General features: G+C 39.1%; 1 protein-coding gene across 1 annotated transcript; it reads left to right on the plus strand.

Annotated features, from left to right (window-relative positions):
* Positions 1-3,515: 3,515 nt before the first annotated feature.
* On the plus strand, positions 3,516-11,036 carry LOC117827241 (NAD-dependent protein deacylase sirtuin-5, mitochondrial-like). Its single transcript, XM_034703777.1, has 9 exons — positions 3,516-3,642; positions 5,501-5,605; positions 5,857-5,990; positions 6,380-6,605; positions 7,521-7,608; positions 7,747-7,800; positions 9,344-9,467; positions 9,596-9,711; positions 10,027-11,036. Exons 2-9 carry the CDS (start codon positions 5,506-5,508, stop codon positions 10,097-10,099), a joined length of 915 nt encoding a protein of 304 aa, XP_034559668.1. The 5' UTR covers positions 3,516-3,642; positions 5,501-5,505; the 3' UTR covers positions 10,100-11,036.
* The last annotated feature ends 11,356 nt before the right edge of the window (positions 11,037-22,392 follow it).

The raw sequence follows: 22,392 nt of genomic DNA on the forward strand, positions 1-22,392 counted from the left end.
CTTTGGTTATAGCTCTGTATATGTTTGGGAGCTTTGAAGTGGTAGTGGAAAAATTCAGCTATTTTAAGTGCTGTCACTTTAAATTGCACATTAAGCCAAAGTCACTTTGGTCTCTGGGTAGTTAACTGATCTTTGTAGTCACTTTTCATAGTGAATATTGAGACAAGAATACTGAGACAAGATTGATTGATTGATCCATATGTGGAAAATCCCCTGCTTCCTGTATGGGAGGAGCTGCAGAGCTAATAAAGGTAGCATGCTCACCAGTGTAAAACCTTTTAGGCACTGGCTGTCCTCTTGTGGATGCCTCGTGGACCCCAATTTTTTGACTGTGTGTCTAATATGAAGTACTATTTTTGTTTTAAAATATAAGTGGATTTAGGGTATTTTATGCTGTATCAATTTAGTCTCTGCTGTGCTTCGATTATATCGTGACTACTAATTAGGAATCATTTTTTGGGAACAATGTCTAGAGCAAGTGGCAACCTCCGGTCTAAAAATATGAGTCCAATGCGGAAGTGCTAAAAGCTACAGTTCATCGCGGATCCGCTTTAGGCTTGCTCCAGAAGTACCGGAAACCACATACATACCAATTCAAAAAAGACGATCTTTACAGCAGAAATATGTACCAGGCAGGTGTAGTCTGGATAGCTCATTTCTCGATCGGCACACACTGTGAGAGGGGTGAATCTTTTTCTAACGCAGCAATTTCAAAGATATTGAGATTACGAGTCTTCCAATGAGAGGCACAGCTGACATTATTAGCTGACAGGCAGGAACACTGTAGCTGTTGGCGAGGAGGCTCAAAGCCCGCCACTTTACGTCACAATCGCTCGACAGCAGCAATATGGCTGCTGCCGACGATTGGCCTCAAAACAGCTCTTCAGAAACAGATGGGTGACGTCACGGATACTACGTCCATATTTTATACAGTCTATGGTCTAGAGCAATATTCCCAGTTAGACTCTTTCTTGTTTCAATTTCTCTATGTTGTTAATGTAGACTTAAAACCTGTTTTGGAATGCAAATGACTGGACATTAGTCATGCAATGAAAAATGTGATTAATTGTGGTTTACTAATGAAGTTCAGCGATGAATCACGATTAAAAAATTTTATAATCTGATTACAGCCCTAATTCTTAATACAGTTAACATGTTACCAAAGCCCTGTGAACAGATGTTATGATGCTTTGCAATCTTATTACAGCAGAGGATGTTTGCTTACACTGCATTATCATCCGACACTTCACACTTGAGTGTAAAACTGGTTTGCTGTCCACAAAATAACAAGCTCTCCTCTGAAAAGAAATGTAAAACCTATTTTCTTACATCAGTGCACTCCACAGAGGAAAATCACAATTATCTATAGATCTGAAATCTGACTAAATTGACACAGATAAAGACACTTTTGAGAAAAAAACTGACTGGAAACCAAACCATCTCCTAAATACATGTTGTATGAAACCCCTCATCGAATTGGCCAACATCCAAACCGCACAGTACTATAGGCGTTGTACTCATCTCACATGTTCTGCTGACTGGAGAGATCAGTGTGACTCCAGATGCCTGAACACGTAAAGGTCTGTTACACTGTGAGAGCTTTTGAGACCACACTGTGTCCTTTCTGTCTTAAAATTAACATGAAACAGACCAGTGATGTCATTCACATGTGGGAACACACTTAACATCCACATGAATGAGACAAAGAAAAGTGACTGCTACAAGCATCAAACAACCTTCATTAAAAGGCTGGCATGACTATGTGTTGTTGGCAAACCAGCATGTTTCTTCTTCTTCACTGGTGTGCAAAAGATCTGAATCCTGTTGACTCAGTCAGCATAAAATGCCAAGTCACCATGGTAACAGGGGATGCAACACGCTTTGTAAAGGCTGATGGAGAAGACTGAACACTATTCTCCAACAGCACCATCATCATCATCATCATCATCATACTCATCATCATCATCATCACCGAAGGATCTATTACAACTGTTCACATTGCAGTGATTGAAATCTACATATAAACGCTGCACACACACCGGATATCCCGTTAGATATTGTGCACCACACACACGCGCAGCCAAAGCCTACTACAGGTCACGTTGAAGCTTCTTCGTATTATGTAACTGCGTTGAATTAGTGGTAGCAATTACAAAGCGTTGACGAATTCAGAAATCACACATAAGCGGCATTTAAAGCTGTAACATTGCTGTTTCACAGGCAGTCTGAACTCCCTCTGCGTTTTTTGCGCCAGACACGTCAGAAACCAACAGCGTTGGTCTACAAAGTTGCATAACATTTCAGTCACATATCAGGCTTCCTTAAGAGGATATTTAGAGCTATCCGTTACATTTTGAGGGATAATCTCACAGGAAATGCAGCCTACAGGGAAACCAGCCCATAGGGACGTTGTTTTCATTTTCATTTGCGTAAAACATGAGCGCATTTGGGTATATCCATGTGACAACACCCGAATAAAAAACAGCTGAGGGAAACATTTCTTGGGGTTCAGGGTGGATGTGTGAGATCCTACCTGTCCTCAGGTTGAAGGAGAGTCGGGCTTCAACCAGATAGGGGGTGTCGCTCTTGGAGCGAAGTCTCCGTATGGGTCTGCGGTCTGTGCTGCTGTCTTGAGTGGTCGCCATCAATCTGAACCTGCGTCCAGAGGGAGACTGCTGCTGCTGCTGCTGCTGCTGGCCGACCGGGCAGGAGCAGCACCACCACCACGGCCGGGCTCTCACACACTGAGGGGAAGATGCTGATGGGGAGGAGGGAGGGAAGGACTTCACACACACTAACACAACACACACGGAGAGAGAGAGAGAGAGAGAGGAGAGAGAGAGAGAGAGAGAGAGAGAGAGAGGAGAGAGAGAGAGAGAGAGAGAGAGAGAGGCGTTGGTGGTGTATGACATTGATACAGAAAAAAGAAAAGATATTATTTCAAAATAAAGGGTAAAATAACATTCTGCCCAATCTTTAATATCTTGACCAAATATAGATTTTCGACTCTAAATCAAAAAATAAAATCTTGATGTTTAGAGTCATACAGCATCCAATACACATTTCCATTTTAAAAATAAAATCTAAAATAACCAAGATAAAAATAGCTATGCCAGTATTTTGCTGAAGGTTAAGGAAATCAAATATTTTATCATCAACTTTCTGGATGCTATATTTCTTTAAACACAAATATAATAAATAGTAAGGTATTATTATGTAAAATCCTAAAAAAAATCTAAATATAAATGAATTTCACATCACTGCACTGTATCCTCTATCCACACTAGAATACATGCTTTTTTTCAGCATAACCATAAAAATATCAACATAAAATCAATATAATTCAATAATAAGACTTTCTCGACTGTTAGACTTCAATGGTGCAACATGAAATTTCACTTTACCTTGAGGAGATCGGTGAATGAATCACCCTGAATGAAACTCATTGACTGTGTACCGCCACTAGATGGAACTCCTTTACAAAGCATTTATTTTTTCCCCCACTTCAGCTGTGTGCATTCTTAAGAGCGTTTTTGCGACAGTGTGGTTTGTTTACGGCCCCTCATGATAATTACACTGGAAGTAAACAAGAAAATTCAGCGTGACTTCTTTGCCCCGAAAGTGGTATTCTCACAAAACAAGGTAAGAACAGCACAGCAACCGAGAGAAGTTAATTTAAAACACATGTTTTGTTCATGTTTTCAGCAGTTATCACCAGTGGATATTCGTGTTTGGAGGTGCACGCTATAATTCCTGTTCGTGTGTTAGGAAGCACGTCGACATTTGACGAATAGCAAACTTAGTTCACGATGTCAAATGAGGACAGAAGCAACGCAGCCTTTCACATGGAGTGCATCCTCATTGTATCTCATGCAACAACATTTAGTTTTAATATTTCTCTCAACGCGGAAGTGAATTGAGGTGGTCTTTAGTTTCAAACACATGCTGTGCAGCCTGTAAAACCTGTTTGCACACGTTTTGCACAAAGTTAGATCTGGAATTCAGGGCGTGCCCAACCGTAGTGACAGTGTCTGAGCAGGCCGTCTAAAAACCTGCTTTACTTTAATTTCAGATGTGTTTGATTAAGAGTGTTATATCCACATTCCTAGTGTTATCAGTCAGCTGGATTCCTCTGCGTTGTTGAAACCACAGTACACACGAGACCACTTCCCTGAGTGCGCAACTGCAGTTTCGCCCGTGTATGTTACAGTCATTCTACTTATTTGATTTGTCGAAGCAATTTTATTCAAAGTGAGACACATTTATACAGCTTCAAATACATAGTCACTTCTTTGAAGTTGCGCTCTAAAGTTTCATATTGTGCATGCTGTATAGCAGGGGTTCCCAAAGTGCGGGTCGCGAGAAACAAATGGGGGGTCGTGAGATGTCTTCCAGATTTATTTTTTAAATGTTATCTAAAAATGTGTATTAATATTATTATTTATTTATTTTCTTTTGTTTGTTCATTTACATTGTTTTCTTATGTTTATCTTCCTTTTTGTTTGTACTGTTAATTATTATTATTTGTGTATTATTATTATTATCATTATTTTTCAATTTTTTTGTATTTATTTATTTTTTATTTTCTTTGTTTGTTTTGTATTACTTTTATATCATTTGTTAACTTGTGGTGAACAAAGAAATACTGAAAAAATGCAACAAAAAAGTTGAATGACAAACGTTATCTAAAAATAATAAATTGTATCCATGTATAGTAAAAAAATATTGACAGAAATAGATGCTAAACTTGAAATAAAACCTTGAAAATAGAAAGTGTAATGAGCTTTCTGCCTTTCTTTCTTTTGTCAGATGACTCCTAAGTTTAGGGTTAGTGAACAGTTATTTATGAAAAGCATCAGTAGCTGTAGGTTAATTCATATTGGCTCAGGAAACACAGCCCCATGCTCATATAGGAAGGCTAAATTTCTGCTGACCAGCTAAATGAAGCCACAATAAATTACTTCGAGGGAGAGTGGGGGTCACAAGTCTTTGGCACCTATATTTTGGGGGTAGCGGGCTGAAATGTTTGGGAACTCCTGCTGTATAGTATCAAAACACAAGAAGACAAGCTTCTTCCTACACTCAGTTTCACCTGTCACTGAAATAAATTGCAAGAAAGCATGTGCTTTATGTCTTCATAAATATACCAAATGCATCATTTTGGGCACATAACATATTTTCTATTTTAAACACAGTGAGATTCTTGTCCTGATAAAAGTCAAAGTTATGCAGGTTCAAACTGTTTAAGATCAAATGAGTTTGTGAAGACAGCCGACATTTGACTCTGGTTAAGCTGAGTTTGATCGAAGGTTTAATATCATACTAAGTGCATGAAAATCATTATGCATGTCATTTAAACAATCTTAAATCTGCAAAAGCTGCACCAAACACTGAACGCTATACAGAGTACTCAGTAAAAAATTGACTCTAAAGTTACCTTATGTACATACTGTTCATTTGTCTTTTCATAATTTGTTCTCTTGTTCTTCTATAATGATAGTAAGGATGCTTCTCCACAATCGAGCTGTGTTTGCTCTTGGTCTTCGCTTGTACTCCAATCAAGTGAAGAGAGGACTCTTGATCGATGCGGCGAGACACAGCTCAGGTAAAATAAAAGTTGTGTTAGATTTATAAGACATTATTGTAGTTAGTTAGAAGTTATTGACAGGTTATTGTCGAACAAACCAATGTACCAAATCATTTACCATGATTGTATTTCTGGGTAGGAAAACAAAAGCACGATTATTGGACTCAAGTAGTTTAATAGCTTAAAAGTAGCTCCTTGTATGTATAAGTTTAAACAGTTGATATAATTATATAAAAAGACTCAATGTAGATTTTCCCTTTGTTTCCTAGACATGTCTGAATTTCGGGATATCTTTTCAAAAGCCAAGCACATAGCAATCATCACAGGGGCAGGAGTGAGTGCAGAGAGTGGAGTTCCAACCTTCAGAGGAGAGCATGAGAAGTGGAGGAAATGGCAGTCTCAGGTGAAAAACACATATTTGTAATTGGCTGTTTTATGTATTAATTGTGTTTGTATTCCGGTCAACACTCAGTGTTTGGTCTAATTTTCTGCTGTGTTTCAGAGTCATATTTGTTGAGTGGGTGTGTTTTCTGTTTACATAATAAATCACATATCTCAGTGGACTTATCTCGGCAGTAACAGCCAGGAAAGAGATAACTGTTGTTTGTTTCATAACATGGCATCTTGTGGTGGGCTGCAGAGGGAATTACCTACAGGGAAAAATGTTTAAATGAGGCAGTTAGACTTCTTTGCTGTCTTTCATCATCTGCTCTGATTCCTCCTCCTCTGACTTCTACACTTTCGGTTTTACCTTCCTAGCTCTAAAACAAGTCTGTGCTGATACATCCCCAGGACCTGGCAACCCCAGAGGCCTTCTCTCGCACCCCATCTCGGGTCTGGGAGTTTTACCATTACAGGAGAGAGCTGGCTCTGAACAAGAAACCCAGCGCTGCACATCTGGCTATAGCAGAGTGTGAGGCCCGGCTGAGGAAGCAGGGACGCTCTGTAGTTGTCATCACCCAGTGCACAGATGACCTCCACCAACAGGCCGGCTCCAAACACGTGCTCAAGGTTCACGGTGAGAGGCAGAATTTAACCTACGGGACTACAACTGTTTTTAGACTTTAAAGGTGAAATTTTACAGGACATAGGAGATATGAAGGAACAATATTTGAAATGATTTGACTGAGAAATATTTTCTGTACGAGGAATAGAAGAAAAGAAGAAAAAGAAAGGGAGTAAACTGTCCATAAATTAGATGAGGCAGGGGGGGTCATACTTCCTTCCAACTCTAATGTCCTGTTTAACATTGGGGGTTTAACATTGTATTTAAAAAGAAAAACTATCCTGAAATAAAACCATCTTGTATTTTTCTTTTGAAACTTTGAATTTGAAGAAGTCGCCATCAAGAGACAAAAATACTGATACAGGTTAAAATACAAAGACTTAATTTGAAATATTGGGGACAAATACAACACAACCAGGTAAATTAAAACTGAAGTCCTGAATGATTTAATAATAATAGCTGGAATTTATATAGCGCCTTTCAAGAAACCCAAGGTCGCTTCACAGGGTCAGGTAGGGGGTCTGGGGGGTAGGTGGGGACAACACTAGCTAATGGGTAAAGGCTAGTGTTTGACAGCTCTGTAGTTTATAGTTTTTTTTCTTGGTCATAGAAAGTTTTCTGAGTCATAACTGTTGGTTCTTTCAAACAAACATTCCTTGAGTCCACAGAGTTAGTCACATATTTAAGGTCATTGGACTAAAGTGTCTTGTGATGACATCACCTAAAGTGTTAATTCTCTCATTACAGCCTTGTCTGGCTTTTCTGTTTTCAGGGTGATTTATGGCAAAAACACAAACTAATTACTTATGCATGAGTCAGGCTGCAAAGCCATCACTGTTTACATATTCTGTGAATAGAGAGGGATGTTTTCTGTGACCCCAGCAAACCTCACTAACAACCAGCTGTGTTTTCCATGTGTATCTGCAGGCAGTCTGATGGAGGCGCGCTGTGTGAGTTGTGGACACGTGACCGTAAACAAGCGGAGCCCCATATGTGCTGCCCTGAAGGACAAAGGGTAAAAGGCAGCACCTCTGGAATACACACAGACACACACTGATAAATATGTAGGATTTGTAGCATGAGGTCTTGAATTTGACCTCATGTGTAGGTTATATGTGATTGTTACTGCTGTGCTCCCATTATTTATGTACAGTTCACCTGGCCCAGATGTTGCAGATGCACAGATTCCGGTGGATAAACTGCCAAGGTGGGATTACTCGCATTTCATATTAATAATACTGAAGGTCAGATTCATAAAGACCTTTGGTGTGTTTTTCTGCTGCACGCTATTCCCAGAGTTTTCCCTCTTTGAAGACTGATTTATTCAATTTTATTAATGACCTTCTGAAATGCCTTGACTTACTAGACACTTACAGTGAGTAAGACTAAGAGACATGAATCAAAACCAGACAGAGTCAAAACTGCAGCAACACTTGTAGTGTAAAGAACTACTTTATTATTTCTTATTATTATTTCTGTCTTAGACCGATTACATTTAAATGTTGCTGGAGTTTTGAACCTTTTAGACTTCTTTTCCCTCTTGGTGCACCTTGGAAGTAGGTGAAGTTGTGCCAGGATCCTCTACCCTGCTTGAAATGTAGACCCATACATCACAAAAATATTATTAAATGATACAAAAAATAAATTAAACCATTTTGATGTGCCTTAACTGCTCTAGGAACAACACTGCTCAACTGATGAATTAACAGAAAACAGTCCCACAGTAAAACAGATGACAGCGGGTTTTTTTGTTCAGTTAAATGCAGTTTAGTAAACATACAGGACATCAACTGCATTCAAGTCCCTTTGAAATGGCTTGCTGAGGACTATCTGACTCTACATATTTGCCCTTTTCTCTGATATAAAAAGCTTTGGAGGGCTTGTTTTGGTTATGGATTGGGTCTTATTTGGCAACCAACCGCACTGAAGTGGGTACAAAATACTGGCAAAGCAACTCTTCCCCGTTGAGCCAGATAATTACACAAGTGGTTATAAAGCCATTCAAATTTTTTTTTTTGATTCAATGGGAGCTGTAACTTCTGTCTCCATCGCCCATTTGCTCCACTTCGCCGCCCTGCTCCTTCCTTTTCAGCGCTCTCCCTGTCTCAGCTCTGCCTCCCTACCTGTTGCAGTATTGTCCTTTTATATAGTGTGTTGTATATTTTTTACTGAGCTTAGATATTTCAGGCTCTTAACTTGCATAATGGACTTTGTGCTGATGTAGCAACAATCTTCTGATGTAGCAACAAGCTGTTGCCTTTGTAAATCAGTGAGAGAGCTCTGTGAACATTTTTTATTAGAAACTCTGGGCCCAAGACCACCTTTGTTTTATCAGGCATTGAAGTATCCGTGGGGCTGCAGTTGAATGCTTACATATTGCAACATCAGGGCCTCCAGTTAGGGGCAGTGTTGTGCTGCAGGAATTGCCTCTTAGAAGCAGAAAGTGTTGCTAAAAATACAGCCAAAGATTTGTATGCAAATATATTGATTTTTTTATTCAAATGCAAATACAGAGAACAGCAACAAGGAATAATATAGGAACAATAGGTAAGAGATTTTGCTTTCATTTTGTCTGTTGTTGTCGTGACATTTACATGATAATTGAACACAGGACTGCAACTATTCAGCAAGTTGCACCTCACCACACAGGCTTTGAAGTTATGACTGTGTGGCTCATGCTTCTGTGTTCCTTCTGAAATAAAACATGTCACAAAAAACATCTAAAAACTGTTTGGTGCTGCTGCATCAAGGTGTGGTGAAAGCGACTGCCACGGTCTGCTGAGGCCCAACGTGGTGTTTTTCGGAGAAACTCTGGACTCGCATATCCTGACCAAGGTGGAGAAAGAGATGGAAACGTGTGATCTCTGTCTGGTGGTGAGCATATTTGTGATGTAACCTCAATAAAATTAAGTTAAACCATATTTTTTCAGGCCACTAAAGCTGAATACAATGCTCCATGTTAGCTGACTATTTTGTAATGTTTATCTCATTTTAACTTTCAGGTTGGGACATCCTCCATTGTTTACCCAGCAGCCATGTTTGGCCCTCAGATTGCATCAAGAGGAGTCCCAGTGGCAGAATTTAACACAAACGCAACACCCAAATCTGAGTACTTCACGTAAGTCAGACAAGAAACTGTGTGCACTTAAACAGAGACAGAACTTTACTGCCTATCTAGGAATTAGTAATTTGATTAGCATGGAATACATGAGTCAAAAGTGGAATCAACCCAGTGAGAACTAATGGATGTTTAAACTGAAGTTTAGTGCCACCCACTGGCAGCATATAGGCAAGAACCCGACCTTCCTTAAGTAGCAGTTCACTGAGTCATTCACTCATTCTGAAGCACTTTCAGCTCAGTGAGAGACTTTCCACCCACTAACAGAGACTCCTCTTGTTTTTTCTGTCTCTCTGTGTGTGTGATGTGACACAGGCATCATTTTCAGGGTCCCTGTGGAACTACGCTGCCCCCGGCTTTGGCGCGTCATGAGTCAGAGGTTATTTAACAGCACTGTCGGGGAGGAACTTTACAGACAACCAGAGGCTTTCTCTACAGACGGCACAACACGAACGTTGAGAGAAAGTTTATAACATTCATTAAGTCTTTTTTAAATCCCAAATCTTTGCCTTAAACTGACTTTAGCTGTTAATGCTTGGGGGAGGGGGAGATATATAGAAATTAGCTTCTTAAGGCTTCTACTTGAATATACAGCTTACTAAACTGGAATTGGGATATTGTATATATTTGCTGCGGAGAATAAGGAAGTAACTATGCAGGGTGGTATTAAAAGGGAATGCACTTTGATTGTATGTATGTGCATAGGATAATATCTCAGAAATCAGGTGGTACTGTTATTCTTTACATATCTTGCATATCAGATGCTGGTGAAGTATTGTCATACTTGGATATGCTGTGCTCTTAACGTAATGCTGTAGTTCAGACTGTTATTTTCCCTTGAGCAAATGCACAACATTCCTTTTTTCTTGCCTCAGAATGAACAGATGTACAGATAGTATCATAATCTTGTGCCTTTCCAAACTGTTTACACAACCTTGACCAAATGCTCGCCTCAAACCTCAAGTGCAAATCGACCAATGTTACAGAGATTAAGCCAAGTGCACAGACTCTGCTTTGACCAAGGACAGAGGAGGTAGAGAAGAGAAATGTTTGACTGTGTTTTATTATGACATGAAGTGGATTTACATGTCATTGAGTTTTCATGATGCATTTTTACAAACTTCAGTGTCTCGTTTCATAAAATATATCTGTTTTCAAATACTGTAATTTGAAATCCTCCAAAAATCACAGAAATTATATCTTGAGTAACTTGATCTTTTATTTGTTTTATGCTCATAAACATCTTGCTTGATTTCTTATGTTTTCTAATCAAACTACCAATGCAGTTATACAAATCATGACTATTAAAACACTAAATAAATGTACATTTGTTGTGTTGTGTCTTATTATATTGAAGCAGATTGAAATGCACAGTTCTGTATGTGCCTAAAATGAACAGTAGGTGCCAGCATGTAGCTTTTTATCCCAGCCTTTAGTAACATGTGAATGCGCTCTGAAAGGGACACAACCTTGTATCCACTTTGACTCTGCTTTTAGTATGCATGAGTGAGAAGAAATGCAGACTTAAGTACCCTGAGGCCATCAGTGAACTCAGAGTTTTTACGTTTGAATTGAACTGAGGAAACAGTTCTCAATCTTGAATGTGGTGCTGAAAAAGACATTTCATGGTGAGGAGCAGTCTGGCAGGAGGTTGCATCTGTTGTTCCTGCTGATCTGTTGTAGATGTCTTAATGTAAGGAATATGTATAATGAGTGGACGGAGACAAGGATATTTCTGGCATCATTCAGCTCTCTTTCTTCTTGGTGCTCTGCAATTGACTCATAAATGAAGGTAAATGTCAAAGTCACAACTTTTGACATTATTACTATTATCCCCTTCGCCTCTGATGGAAGGTATTTTGTAGTGATCAGCAACTTCGAGACAGGCTCTTGCTCCACTTTTCCTTCCAGCAAAGGTACGGAAAGCCCCTCAAGCTGCTCACATCTCTGTCCAGTAACTGTCTTTATTTCCTGACTCTCAAGACCAACCTGAAACAGTAATTAACAACGTCATCAGGCAGAGGTGAAATATGTTGGACTCTGTTCTACCACTTGGTTTGTTGTGACTTGTGATAGCAGATTGCCCCTGTCATCTCTTTTGCCGTTGAGATTGAATCACCCTTGTTATGGGGTTTTAACCAATCAGAATCAAGTATTTAACACAGCTTGTTAATATCTTGTAATTAATGTTATACAATATTATGCATCGCAAATAGTTATTCCACTTTGCCCTTTGTTTAAAATCATATTTTTTTGATTGAAGTCGAGCTCAGCAGGTTTCTCAACCTTTTTGCCTCTTGTATTGTCAAAGTGTGACAAGTGGTCAGATGTTATACTCCCCTGCTGTGGCCAGTTTGACCATCCAGAGGTGCATTATAATCCACTTTAGGTTTGTCATTGGTTTCAGCAGACAAAGTCTGTGAATCAAATTTGGCATTGGCCTCAGGGGACTAATATAATGATATTACTGGTCAATTTCATGCTGCATTTGATTATACACATGCAAAGCTTATGGAGCTGTTGACGTTTCACTGACTGTAGGTATGCCATGTTTACATGCAGCATATGTTAAGTACATTTTGTTCATGAATACGTTTTATTGACTTTAAAAAAAGGCGACAATAATGCAGTTACCTCTATTATGGCATGATCTTCTTTATTACATATAATAGACACGGTCATGTTGATTCTTTCCAGTGTACTAACTAAAACTGTTCCATTGCTCTTTAAATCTTTTTATCTGATTTAGTTTTTCAAGCATCACTTTTCATGCAATTATTGCCATCATTTGTTCTCTTGACATTTTTAGTGTCAGGGTTACAGGCTCTTCCCAATGTCTGAGACAAACTGGTTTCTTATTCTGCCCAGTGAATGTGTACACTTTGAGGGGTTTGTGTAATCCAGCTACACAACGACTGTGTTGAAGAGGAGGAGTAACATGTTGATAGAGATTTGATGGTCTTTGCAGTTATATGGAAAAAATCTGTGCATATATATCAGCATTGGCAATCAGCTAGTGTTGCTAGAGCTAGAGTTGGCAAACGCCATCATTACAGTGCCACCCACACCGCTTTTTACTTTTGGGGTCGTGGGGTGCTTGAGGCTATCCCAACTGTATTGGGCCAGAGGCAGGGTACACCTTGGACAGGTCGCCAGCCTATCGCAGGACTAACATATAGAGACAAACAACACTCACACCAAAGGACAATTTGTTTTAGAGTGACCAGTAACCTAACAAGCATATTTCTGGACTGTGGGAGGAAGCTGCAGGACCTGAAGGCTACTGTCAAGCCAGGGAATAGAACCAGGAACTTTCTTGCTGAGGCAACAGTGCTACCACGGCACCAAAGTGCACAGTTTTATCAATGCATTGCTTCCTTTTTAATTTGCTTGTAAAAAGGGCAATGATAACAGAAGAGTCTTCAGAAATATTCCAGTAGAAATCCCCATTTTTTCTGCTTTTCTGTTCTTTCTATTTTCCTAACTCCTCATGTTTATCGGTTGTGTTTATTCTTACTGACTCAAAGGACTAACATGGTTAAGTCATTCAGTGGAAATGAGAGCAACAGAGGGCTAGCAGTCATTCAGATTAGCAGGGGTCATTAGACAGTTATCATGATGTAATGATAGTTGTAAAGGGATTATCTTAAGAGAGCAATCTGTGTGAGGCCAGTAAAGAAGTAAAGGCGTACGCAGGCAAAGGAACATATTCCATCTTTTATATCTTGGTCCCTCAGGGTTAGTTTAAAGCCCACTGTCACTAGAGCGCTTACATTTTTTATTTCACACACCACAAACACACCAGAGTTGTTCTACATTTCCTGGCACTATTTCCTCTGAAGTCATAGTCCTTCCCCGCTGTTGCATCTCAATTCTTTGGATGCTAACTCAATGATTAGCATCCAATTCAAATCCTTCTCTTAACTGCACAGTACCTCCACCTGATTACCATCATCATCATTGCTGTGATTAGATTTCCTCATTTCCTTCTCTCTTACTGCTGCTTCCCATAAAGTAGAGGTAAGGCCAGGTCCTATTTGTCATCAGGAGAAAAAGTACATGAAGAGCCACTTAAAAGGAATCTCAGCTGTCTGATGCGGTCATTTCTTGAGCTGATGTGAACTAGAGCAGAGAGCTGACAACTCTAACTTCGGAATCCTGCAGCTTATTCATGGATGCAGCGTAGAGGGGAGAAATAGTAGAAGAGGAAAGGTTCTTGTGTGACCCAGAAGCCAAGGGTTAATAGACTCATCATCATTGGTGGCAGCTCTACAAATATCCCTCTGTCTCTTTGGATGAGGAGCTATATTGACCGGGTGATGGCATCTGTGTGTGCTTTTAATGTGAGTGTCTGTGTGTGATTGACTCTGTGACTTATTTTCTTGGACTCTGTGTTTGGAGAGCTGTATTTGATGGCCAGCTGGATCAGTGTGTGTTTGTGTGTGTGTACATGTAGACACATCAGGGTTAAGAATGTGTTTGAGTGTGTGTATGTGTGTGTGTGTGTTTGTGCTCTGTGTGCTCTGGTGTGAATTTCTGTCTGTATGCAGACTGGCAGAAGTGTCAGACCAAACCAGGTCAAGCTTGGTGAGGAACCGTGAACGTTGCACAGATACACACACAGTTTCTTTACAGTTACACACAGCCTGTCCATGTGCATTAGGCATGGCGTGGCTCGGTCTGCCATTTCAGAAGAGCACTGTCTTTGTTTTGGAAACAGAGGCGTTTCATTCAAATAGTTTACATCTTCTATTTCAAAGAGGGAAAACAATGACGAGAGCATAAGGGGGACTGTAAACATTGGACAATAATATACAATATTATGAAAAAAGCTACAGTAATTAGTGGAATTTCAGCCAGTGTTTTTTAAATGGCTGCTATGTAGTCAAATTATTTTAGCAGTCTTGATATCATATGTGGTGCTGCACACGTTTCTTAGGACCCTTAATCTTCCTCATATACTGTAGATATTATTGCATTTTCATGCTGACGGTTCAGCTCCATTAGTTTGATCAAAACAGGTTGTTAACATGGGATATATTTCGAATTTAAGCTGCAACAAGACTTGCAACACGCAGATTTTCATTTGTTTTATTAAACTAGGGAGTTACATGTGACATGCTGTGGCCAATAGGTGGCAGAAGCAAACATGCAGTAATCATAAATTTTGATGATGTATATATTTAGATAACACTGTGTAAATTTCATGTTATTTGGATGATGTTTGTTTACTGCCCCTTGTCACTATAAATGTTGTATGCTTTTATATTCAGGAAGGCACTGTCATCAAACATGTATCAAATCATTTTATATTGGAGACGGTCCTGCCTTCTATCACTAGGTGACACTTTGCTTGTTGCTGAATATTAGTATGTAGATGGGCTCAGGTGTAAACCTTAATCTTTCAAGATTAGAGGCAGATTAAACATTACAACTTCCTATGAATATCAAAGTTTGTCGCACTTTCAGGGTCATGCCCATCAGTGAAACCTTGCAGTCTCTATAATACAGGATCACAATACAATACAGGATCACACATAGTATGATGTGGATCTGATCAGTGGGATAGGCGTTATCCACAGTGATATGAATCATGACGGGGCCAAGTTTGTGATTTATAAAAACAAACTTGACGGGAAAATGTGCCTACCAGTAAACAAACTCTGACCCATGCGTACGCTCATTTTAGAGGCAGGGGAAATTAGCTACACAGGCGGTGAGAGGGAGAGCTGAAGTCAGATTATATTTCAATTCTTTTTATACATTTCATTTAATTGAATAACAACATTTACAGACCCACGTCACCATAATCACTAAAACTAGCAGCGACGTGGTCACTGAATATTTTTCTTATTTTTCTTTCTTTTGTGGCACTCCTGCAGTAAGAAACAAACATTAAGTGTTCTCTGACCTCTGCTTCATTCACAAGGACCACGGTTTGTGTGTCAGAAACTTTATTTTCTCCGTCTTCCTCTCTGTAGTTGCTGTGATTCACCGTGAGAACCTTTGATCTTCAGGCTCATTCATATGCATTTTCATTCATAAAGTGCTTTGCATTGACCGTATATGGTTAAATGTGGGCGTAAAAAGGCGAAACACAAGGCTAAACTATACGTACACATGTCTCAAGGTGGTTGGTGTTTCATAAATGGAACATTGCGTAAAGTTTGCGTACGAAAGTTTTTATAAGTCAGAATTTTTTTTGGCGCACGCCACTTTCGGGTTTCAGAGTACATATACTTTTTGTAGGGATTCTACGCACTCTTTTATAATTGAGAACCCTGGAACTGTTATGATTGTACAGTATGTTAAACTTGGAGAATATTGATCATTGTACATTATATGGGTGTTACAATGGTTTTATTTTCAGGGCAAATAGACAAAAAATGATTCCTTGTATCCAATAAGGTCCCTATAAACGTATCGTGATTACTTGGATTGTTGTAATTTACGTGAGACTTTCAGCCCGTTTGGTAAACTTTTGACTCAAAAAAATCCAAACCTGTCTAAAATAATTTAACAGATAAAACTCCATGTTAATGAACTATTTTATTTCTGTTTGATTAATAAAATGGTTCTTCATTGATAAGATAACTGGTGTCAGGGTATAAATGTAATGGTGTGATAGTAGTCATGCCAAAAATTCAGTTTAAGGTTAAATAAATAATCTTAACAAGGGCTCTCCCTTGTAAATATTATATCTCCTCATTTCATCAGATGGCATGTAAAACCAGAATCAATTTCAGATTATAATAATATAAAAACCTGTAATAAATTATTTTGAATTACCTCACATTAAACTTAGGAAAACAGAACAAAAGAGGCCTTTAGTTAGTATCTTCTTTTTTTTAGCAACTGTCGATTTGCAACACTTGAGTGGTGACTGAGTGGGCTTGTCTCACATGCGAGCAATCTTGTGCACACACACACCCACACACACACACACACACACACACACACACACACACACACACACACACACACACACACACACACACACACACACACACACACAGATATTACGTATACACAGTTCTAGAAACACATACTAATCTCCTCATGACCTCTTCTCTCTAACCTTTCCCTGAACTGTGTTTTTAACAGACTTGGCTGTGATAACAAAGGTTTACAGTTAATCTGTCCGTTGCCATAAAAACTGTCTTTATTTGAAAGGTTCATGTCACTAATCACCCCCCCGTTTGAAATACCCACCATGCAGTGTATTTTTGTCACTTTATTTTTGGTCTTCAGAGGGAAGGATTTTATAACCTGACTAAGGTGTCTTTTGCTTCTAGGTACCCTGATAATTAGTGACTTGTTTTTTGAGAAAGGCTAAGGTAGGGTCTCAGGTGTGAGCTAATCTGCTCTAACTCTCCACTAATTAGGATCAAGGCCAGTGGCCAATTTCTCCTGGTTATTGATCACATGCCTTGCCTCACCTAGAGAACTATTTGGCTCCTATGAGAACAGCAGCACGGGGTAAACATGAGAGCCCAGTCTCTGTCTGCCTAACACTGCTTGTGTCCTTGATATTCAATGACCTGTTCATCTTTAGCATCAGTCTTTCCCACTGGTTTCCAACTGTTAAGATGACCTCACCTGAACTACTCATTCATTGTATGGCTGTCTGTAAATAAGAGAATAGTCATCTCCATTTTTCTTGGTATATTTACTTTCTTCTTGCTCTATTTTGGTCTCCACCAACTGCTAAACTAATTTATACTAAAAACAACATTATTTTGTCAGTTTTATTTTCAGGTAAAAACTGTGTAGGAAAAACTATGCCAGCACTTACCTCCTACTACAATCAAAGCCTTCTGTTGATAATATGAAGAGCTCATTCTGAGGACTCATTTATAGGTAACTTATAACCTTCCTGCCTTCTTATTTATAGTAATAACAAGCATCTTTTCATTTCATTTCCGATTATAGATACTCTTAAACTCTGCACACAGGTTCATTAAGTTGATAAATGCTCTGCTATGTATGCTAGGTAGATTGATTCACTAACTTTGTAGGTTAGCTTAAAGCCACCAGGAAGCTCAAACAACCTTGCTGGGGAGAGAAGTAAGACCAAACCAACCAGAAATTTTGGGGGCCAGATGCGCTGAAAAAACAATGCGCTGAAAGACTCTAGTAGTTTGAAAAAGATTAAATACTGTGTATATTTTCATAGTCATGGCCATCATTCTCATTGGTGAAAATAAATCAGAGAAAAAATTATAACCCAACATACACTGACTGCATACTTGGGCAAACACAATTTTGCTTAGACTTGATTTTTCCCTGATAGGACTGCATTGTAAATATATCACAACATGCCCAAATTTCAGAAGTATAGCAATAGTGACCAAAGTTCTAATGAGTAATCATTTCAGTGAAGTTTTAATCTTGATCACAGGCAGCTATTTTGTTTTACCTCCATTTCTCTCTCTCTCTCTCTCTCTCTCTCTCTCTCTCTCTCTCTCTCTCTCTCTCTCTCTCTCTCTCTCTCTCTCTCTCTCCTTCTCTCTCTCTCTCTTCCCCTTCCTCCTATATACTGCACGGTGAACACTTGTAACGCTAAAATTCAGCAGGGCACGTGATACCTTCAGAGACAGCCTCTGTGGGAGGAGACACCGCACATGGATTGGACGCAAATACACAAACACACCAACGCACACACACATGCACACACACTCACACACTCACACATTGCCTCTCCCAGATTACTTGAACTATCAGGAGCTTTAAGAGGATTTTACAATGGGGAGGGTGCCACACTTGAATCTCATGCACCTGATGGCTATTGATCCATTATAAGCTTGCAAACCAACACACACACATGCGCAACAGGCGTAGTTGTTACCTCTTGTCTTTATAAACAAGCTTCTGACCTTGCTTCTTCATTTTTTTGACCCATGGTAGTCTGCACCTTTTAAATCTGAGTTTACAGTACACTGCTTTAAAATAATAAACCTGTTGTTGTTTACCTGTTAGCATCAGAATATCCAGTTATTGCACAGAAAGCATCCTCAAAGTAATCTAAACCTTAATAAAGAGAAACGAATGCACTAGAGGCTTCTTCCCATCCTGCTCTGCTCCTGATATAAATGTGTCCATACACAGTATACTCTGGCAGCAGGGCTTATTAGCAATGCTGATGTGAGTGGAAGATTAGAGGGGTGGTGTTGTCTGTAATGGAGATGCTGAACGAGTCCCTGGGATGTGTAGGTTGATAAGCAAAGGTTGCAATCAGCCAGCTGTCATGTGAGAAAACAGGATAATATCATGTATAATGTTCAGGGGAAGGAAGGTACTGCCTCAGGAGAACATTTGATGCTTATTCTTTGTTTCTACCTTTCAATTAGATTATTATTAATTTTTTTTATTTAGATGTTTAAAAAAACTTAGTATCATATCTAGAAAATAAAAACAGGAAAAAAATAGGCTCTCATATTTAGAAAAAGTTACCCATATCTGGATTTTCAAATTAAGAGTAGCCAAATACCCTGGCCTATATGAGGATTTAGCTCTGACTTATTTCCTGTAAGGCGTAGCCTATTATAGTGGGAAATAAGTATTTCTTTACTTGTATTGTATATTAAAAGATATGTTTATTTATAAACACACACTATGACACTGGGATTTTCAGTTTAGCTTTTCTCTATTTAAAAATATCCTTTATCTTGAGAAGCTTCCTGTGGCCGACCTTTGGATTTATTTCTTTGAAGACTGACCCTTAGTGACCTTATGAGCTTACCTGACAGGGAGAGGCTAAAGTGATCTCTTGTTCAGACTGGTGGACTCTGATTGCTAATCGCTTACACCTGTGGATTCATTCAGCCTTTGTGTATGAGTTCTGTTTACCACATGTATCTGTAATTTCCCGGGGAAGGCTGGATGCCAAAACAAATTAGAGAAATACTTTTTAATCATGTTCTATCTTTAAAACTTGTTGGTTTAAAAAAAAAAGGCATTTTAACTTTTAGTTTTTTTCTGTCTTTCTTTTTATAGATTTTCTCATACCCATCACCTCAGGACACCATATTTTGCCCCATGGTTCTTCATAAACTTTGGTATCACTCTGCTTTGCGTCAGTGGTTATCAGTGCTCTTTATAAGGGATAAATAACCCATAAAGATATAAACCTAGCTTCTGTTTATGTTGATTGTTGGTACCTTTAATGCCTACATACACACAGGATTTCATTTCCCACAGACCTCTGTGGTTTCCACCTCTTTTTATTTTTTATTGGGTAGAAAGATTACAAAAAATTAAGTCGTACATAAGACATCCAAGATCAAAGCTGTTCAGTGTTGTTTCTCTCTTTTAAACTATTATCTTAAACTTTATGCTTCTTAAATTATCCTTCCAAGGGTGCAGATTTAGTCAATGGTTAAATTGCGTGCCCATATAGTCGGCAGCCCGGGTTCGATTCCACCCTGTGGCCACTTTCCTGCATGTTATTCCCCCGCAATCTCTCCCATATTCTAGCTCCATCCACTGTCTTCTCCTCTCTGGAAAAGGGATAAAAGTCCCAAAATATAACTTAAAAAAAATAAATAAAATATATATATATATCCTTTAAGTACACTGATCCCAATTGAAAACGATTCAAAATTTTTATATCTACGTGTTTGATGAAGAAAAGTAATTTTTTAAAGCTCCTATGAGGGACTTTCTGTATGTGTCAGTTTTGGGGGCCCCTGTGGACAAAATTGTATGTGTTGATTTTGGTGCCCTTTCTGGACACAGTGGTATGTAATATCACTCTTGATTTAATTCTGTTTCATTACCAGTTTGAAACTCTTCACATGAGCTGTAAATAGTAATGATGCTAGAAACAAGGCAGATTTAAAACTTTGAACAAAACCCACTGCATGTTAACAGCGAAGAAAAGCCACCAGTACAAATAACAAGCCATAACGTGTCATCTTTTTCTTATTCATATCTTTCAAAATAATTTTCTGACTAACATCAAAATGTCTCTAGGGATCTCTTTAGAATACAATCCAAACCTGTACACGGACCTTGATGTCAGTGAGCTGTATAGTGCAACAACAGATGAATCGTGTACGAATCGTGGATTCATCGGGTATCAAGGAGTCTTCATTTATCTGTGGATGTGTTCTGGAGCGGGGACCAATCACTCTCTGTGCTGAATGAGTGATAAGCTCATAGATTTTTTTCCCTGAGTCCAGTTTTGATTTGGTAATTATGTGTGTGTTGTGTTTTCAGCCTTGACAAATGGAGCTGTGACGGGTCCTGCTCAAGGCGGGATTTTGGCTCATTTCTTTTAAGTTTATGTGAAAAATATGTGACTTGTGGCCATATTTGATTAATATTTCTGTTTATGTTTCATAAGCAAAGGAAAAGAAACAGATTTGTCACCATGTTGTGAAAGCAATATAAGTGAATACCATGAATATAACTCTCATATTTTCCTAGGTTCCCTAGCTTCCCAATGTAGCTGTTTCTCTGAAAATCCAGGAGCAGCACACCTGAGTGACAAATGTGAGAAAAGGTGTTTTTTTTTTCTTAGCACTTTTTAATTAAGGCTGACATTAGCTAATTCACAACATGCATTGTCAGTCCCCCTTGGGTCTGACTGTGCTGTATAATTTGCTGGTTGAGCCAATGTGTCTGATTATAAGACCCGCTAACACATCTGGACACTGGTGGGACTTGCAGCTGCTGAGCCTCGGTTACAAATGATCACTTGATGACAGCGAGTGTAAAGCACATTTTAAAAGGAGGCAATAACACCAGAATTATTTTAGAGAGTTTTTTGTTCATCTGCTTTTTTTCTTGTCAAGCTTCTCCCTTCCAAATCAACCTCCAGATGGAGAGACATCCTGCTGTTTGTAGAATTAAAAGGCTGTGTTAATCTTTTGCAAGCATTTTGCAGGAGAGTCTTCCAGACAACAGAATCCATGTTTGAGACATGACCAAAGGCCCGACATGAAACACATTCAGTAGCAAGCTTGCTAAGATCATTTATGTGCTATAGATCAGCTTTTGGAAAGAAGCTATACAGCTGACATGTGGCAGAGAAGATTTTAATTGCTCCAGAAATCTCAAGCTGTTGAGTCATCAAGCTGTTATTCACTTTGCCATTTTGGGATGTAAATATGTCGGATACATAATCAGATGTTTTACATGATTTCAGCTGCTTGGCTGTTTCATGTCTTTCACTCAGAGAGGGTTTTATGGGTGTGATGAAAGCCAGAAATAGAAAGCGCACATGGAGGAATTGAAGATGATTTTCAGCAGAGCGGCATGCAGTGAGGAGCAGGATTCTGTCTCCTTGTCCGAATGCCCTTGGAGTGAAGCTTTGTGGCGTGAACTCCCATAAGACCTCTCTTTGTTCTCACAAGATGAGGGTTAGCAGAGTGTGACTGTGCACTTACACCTGAAGCCATCAGAAGCGGAGGGAATTACACCTTTATACTGTACCATGTCTCTGCTCTCATCCTTGCAGCTCCAATTTTCCTGTACACAAACAGGCCAGGAAGTCCTCCTGGAAAATACTGCACACCTTCACACATATGCAAAGAAACCATTTGTCAATCATTTGCATTCCAAAAAGAGTCCAAACCTGCATGTGCAGATACATAAATGGCAGTTTGAATGTCAGATTTTCATCTTGTTTGATGCACAGTCTGACATTTGCATCAAAGGAATGTGCCATGTCTTGCA

The sequence above is a fragment of the Notolabrus celidotus genome, chromosome 15 (assembly GCF_009762535.1).
Source record: "Notolabrus celidotus isolate fNotCel1 chromosome 15, fNotCel1.pri, whole genome shotgun sequence".
NCBI lineage: Eukaryota > Metazoa > Chordata > Actinopteri > Labriformes > Labridae > Notolabrus > Notolabrus celidotus.

What these genes read in the sequence shown, in the direction of transcription:
- LOC117827241 (XM_034703777.1), top strand. Translation starts at nt 5,506, where the DNA reads ATGCTTCTCCACAATCGAGCTGTGTTTGCTCTTGGTCTTCGCTTGTAC. An exon ending in TGCGGCGAGACACAGCTCAG is followed by an intron (nt 5,606 to 5,856) that starts GTAAAATAAAAG and finishes TTTGTTTCCTAG; the next exon opens with ACATGTCTGAATTTCGGGAT. An exon ending in ACACGTGCTCAAGGTTCACG is followed by an intron (nt 6,606 to 7,520) that starts GTGAGAGGCAGA and finishes GTGTATCTGCAG; the next exon opens with GCAGTCTGATGGAGGCGCGC.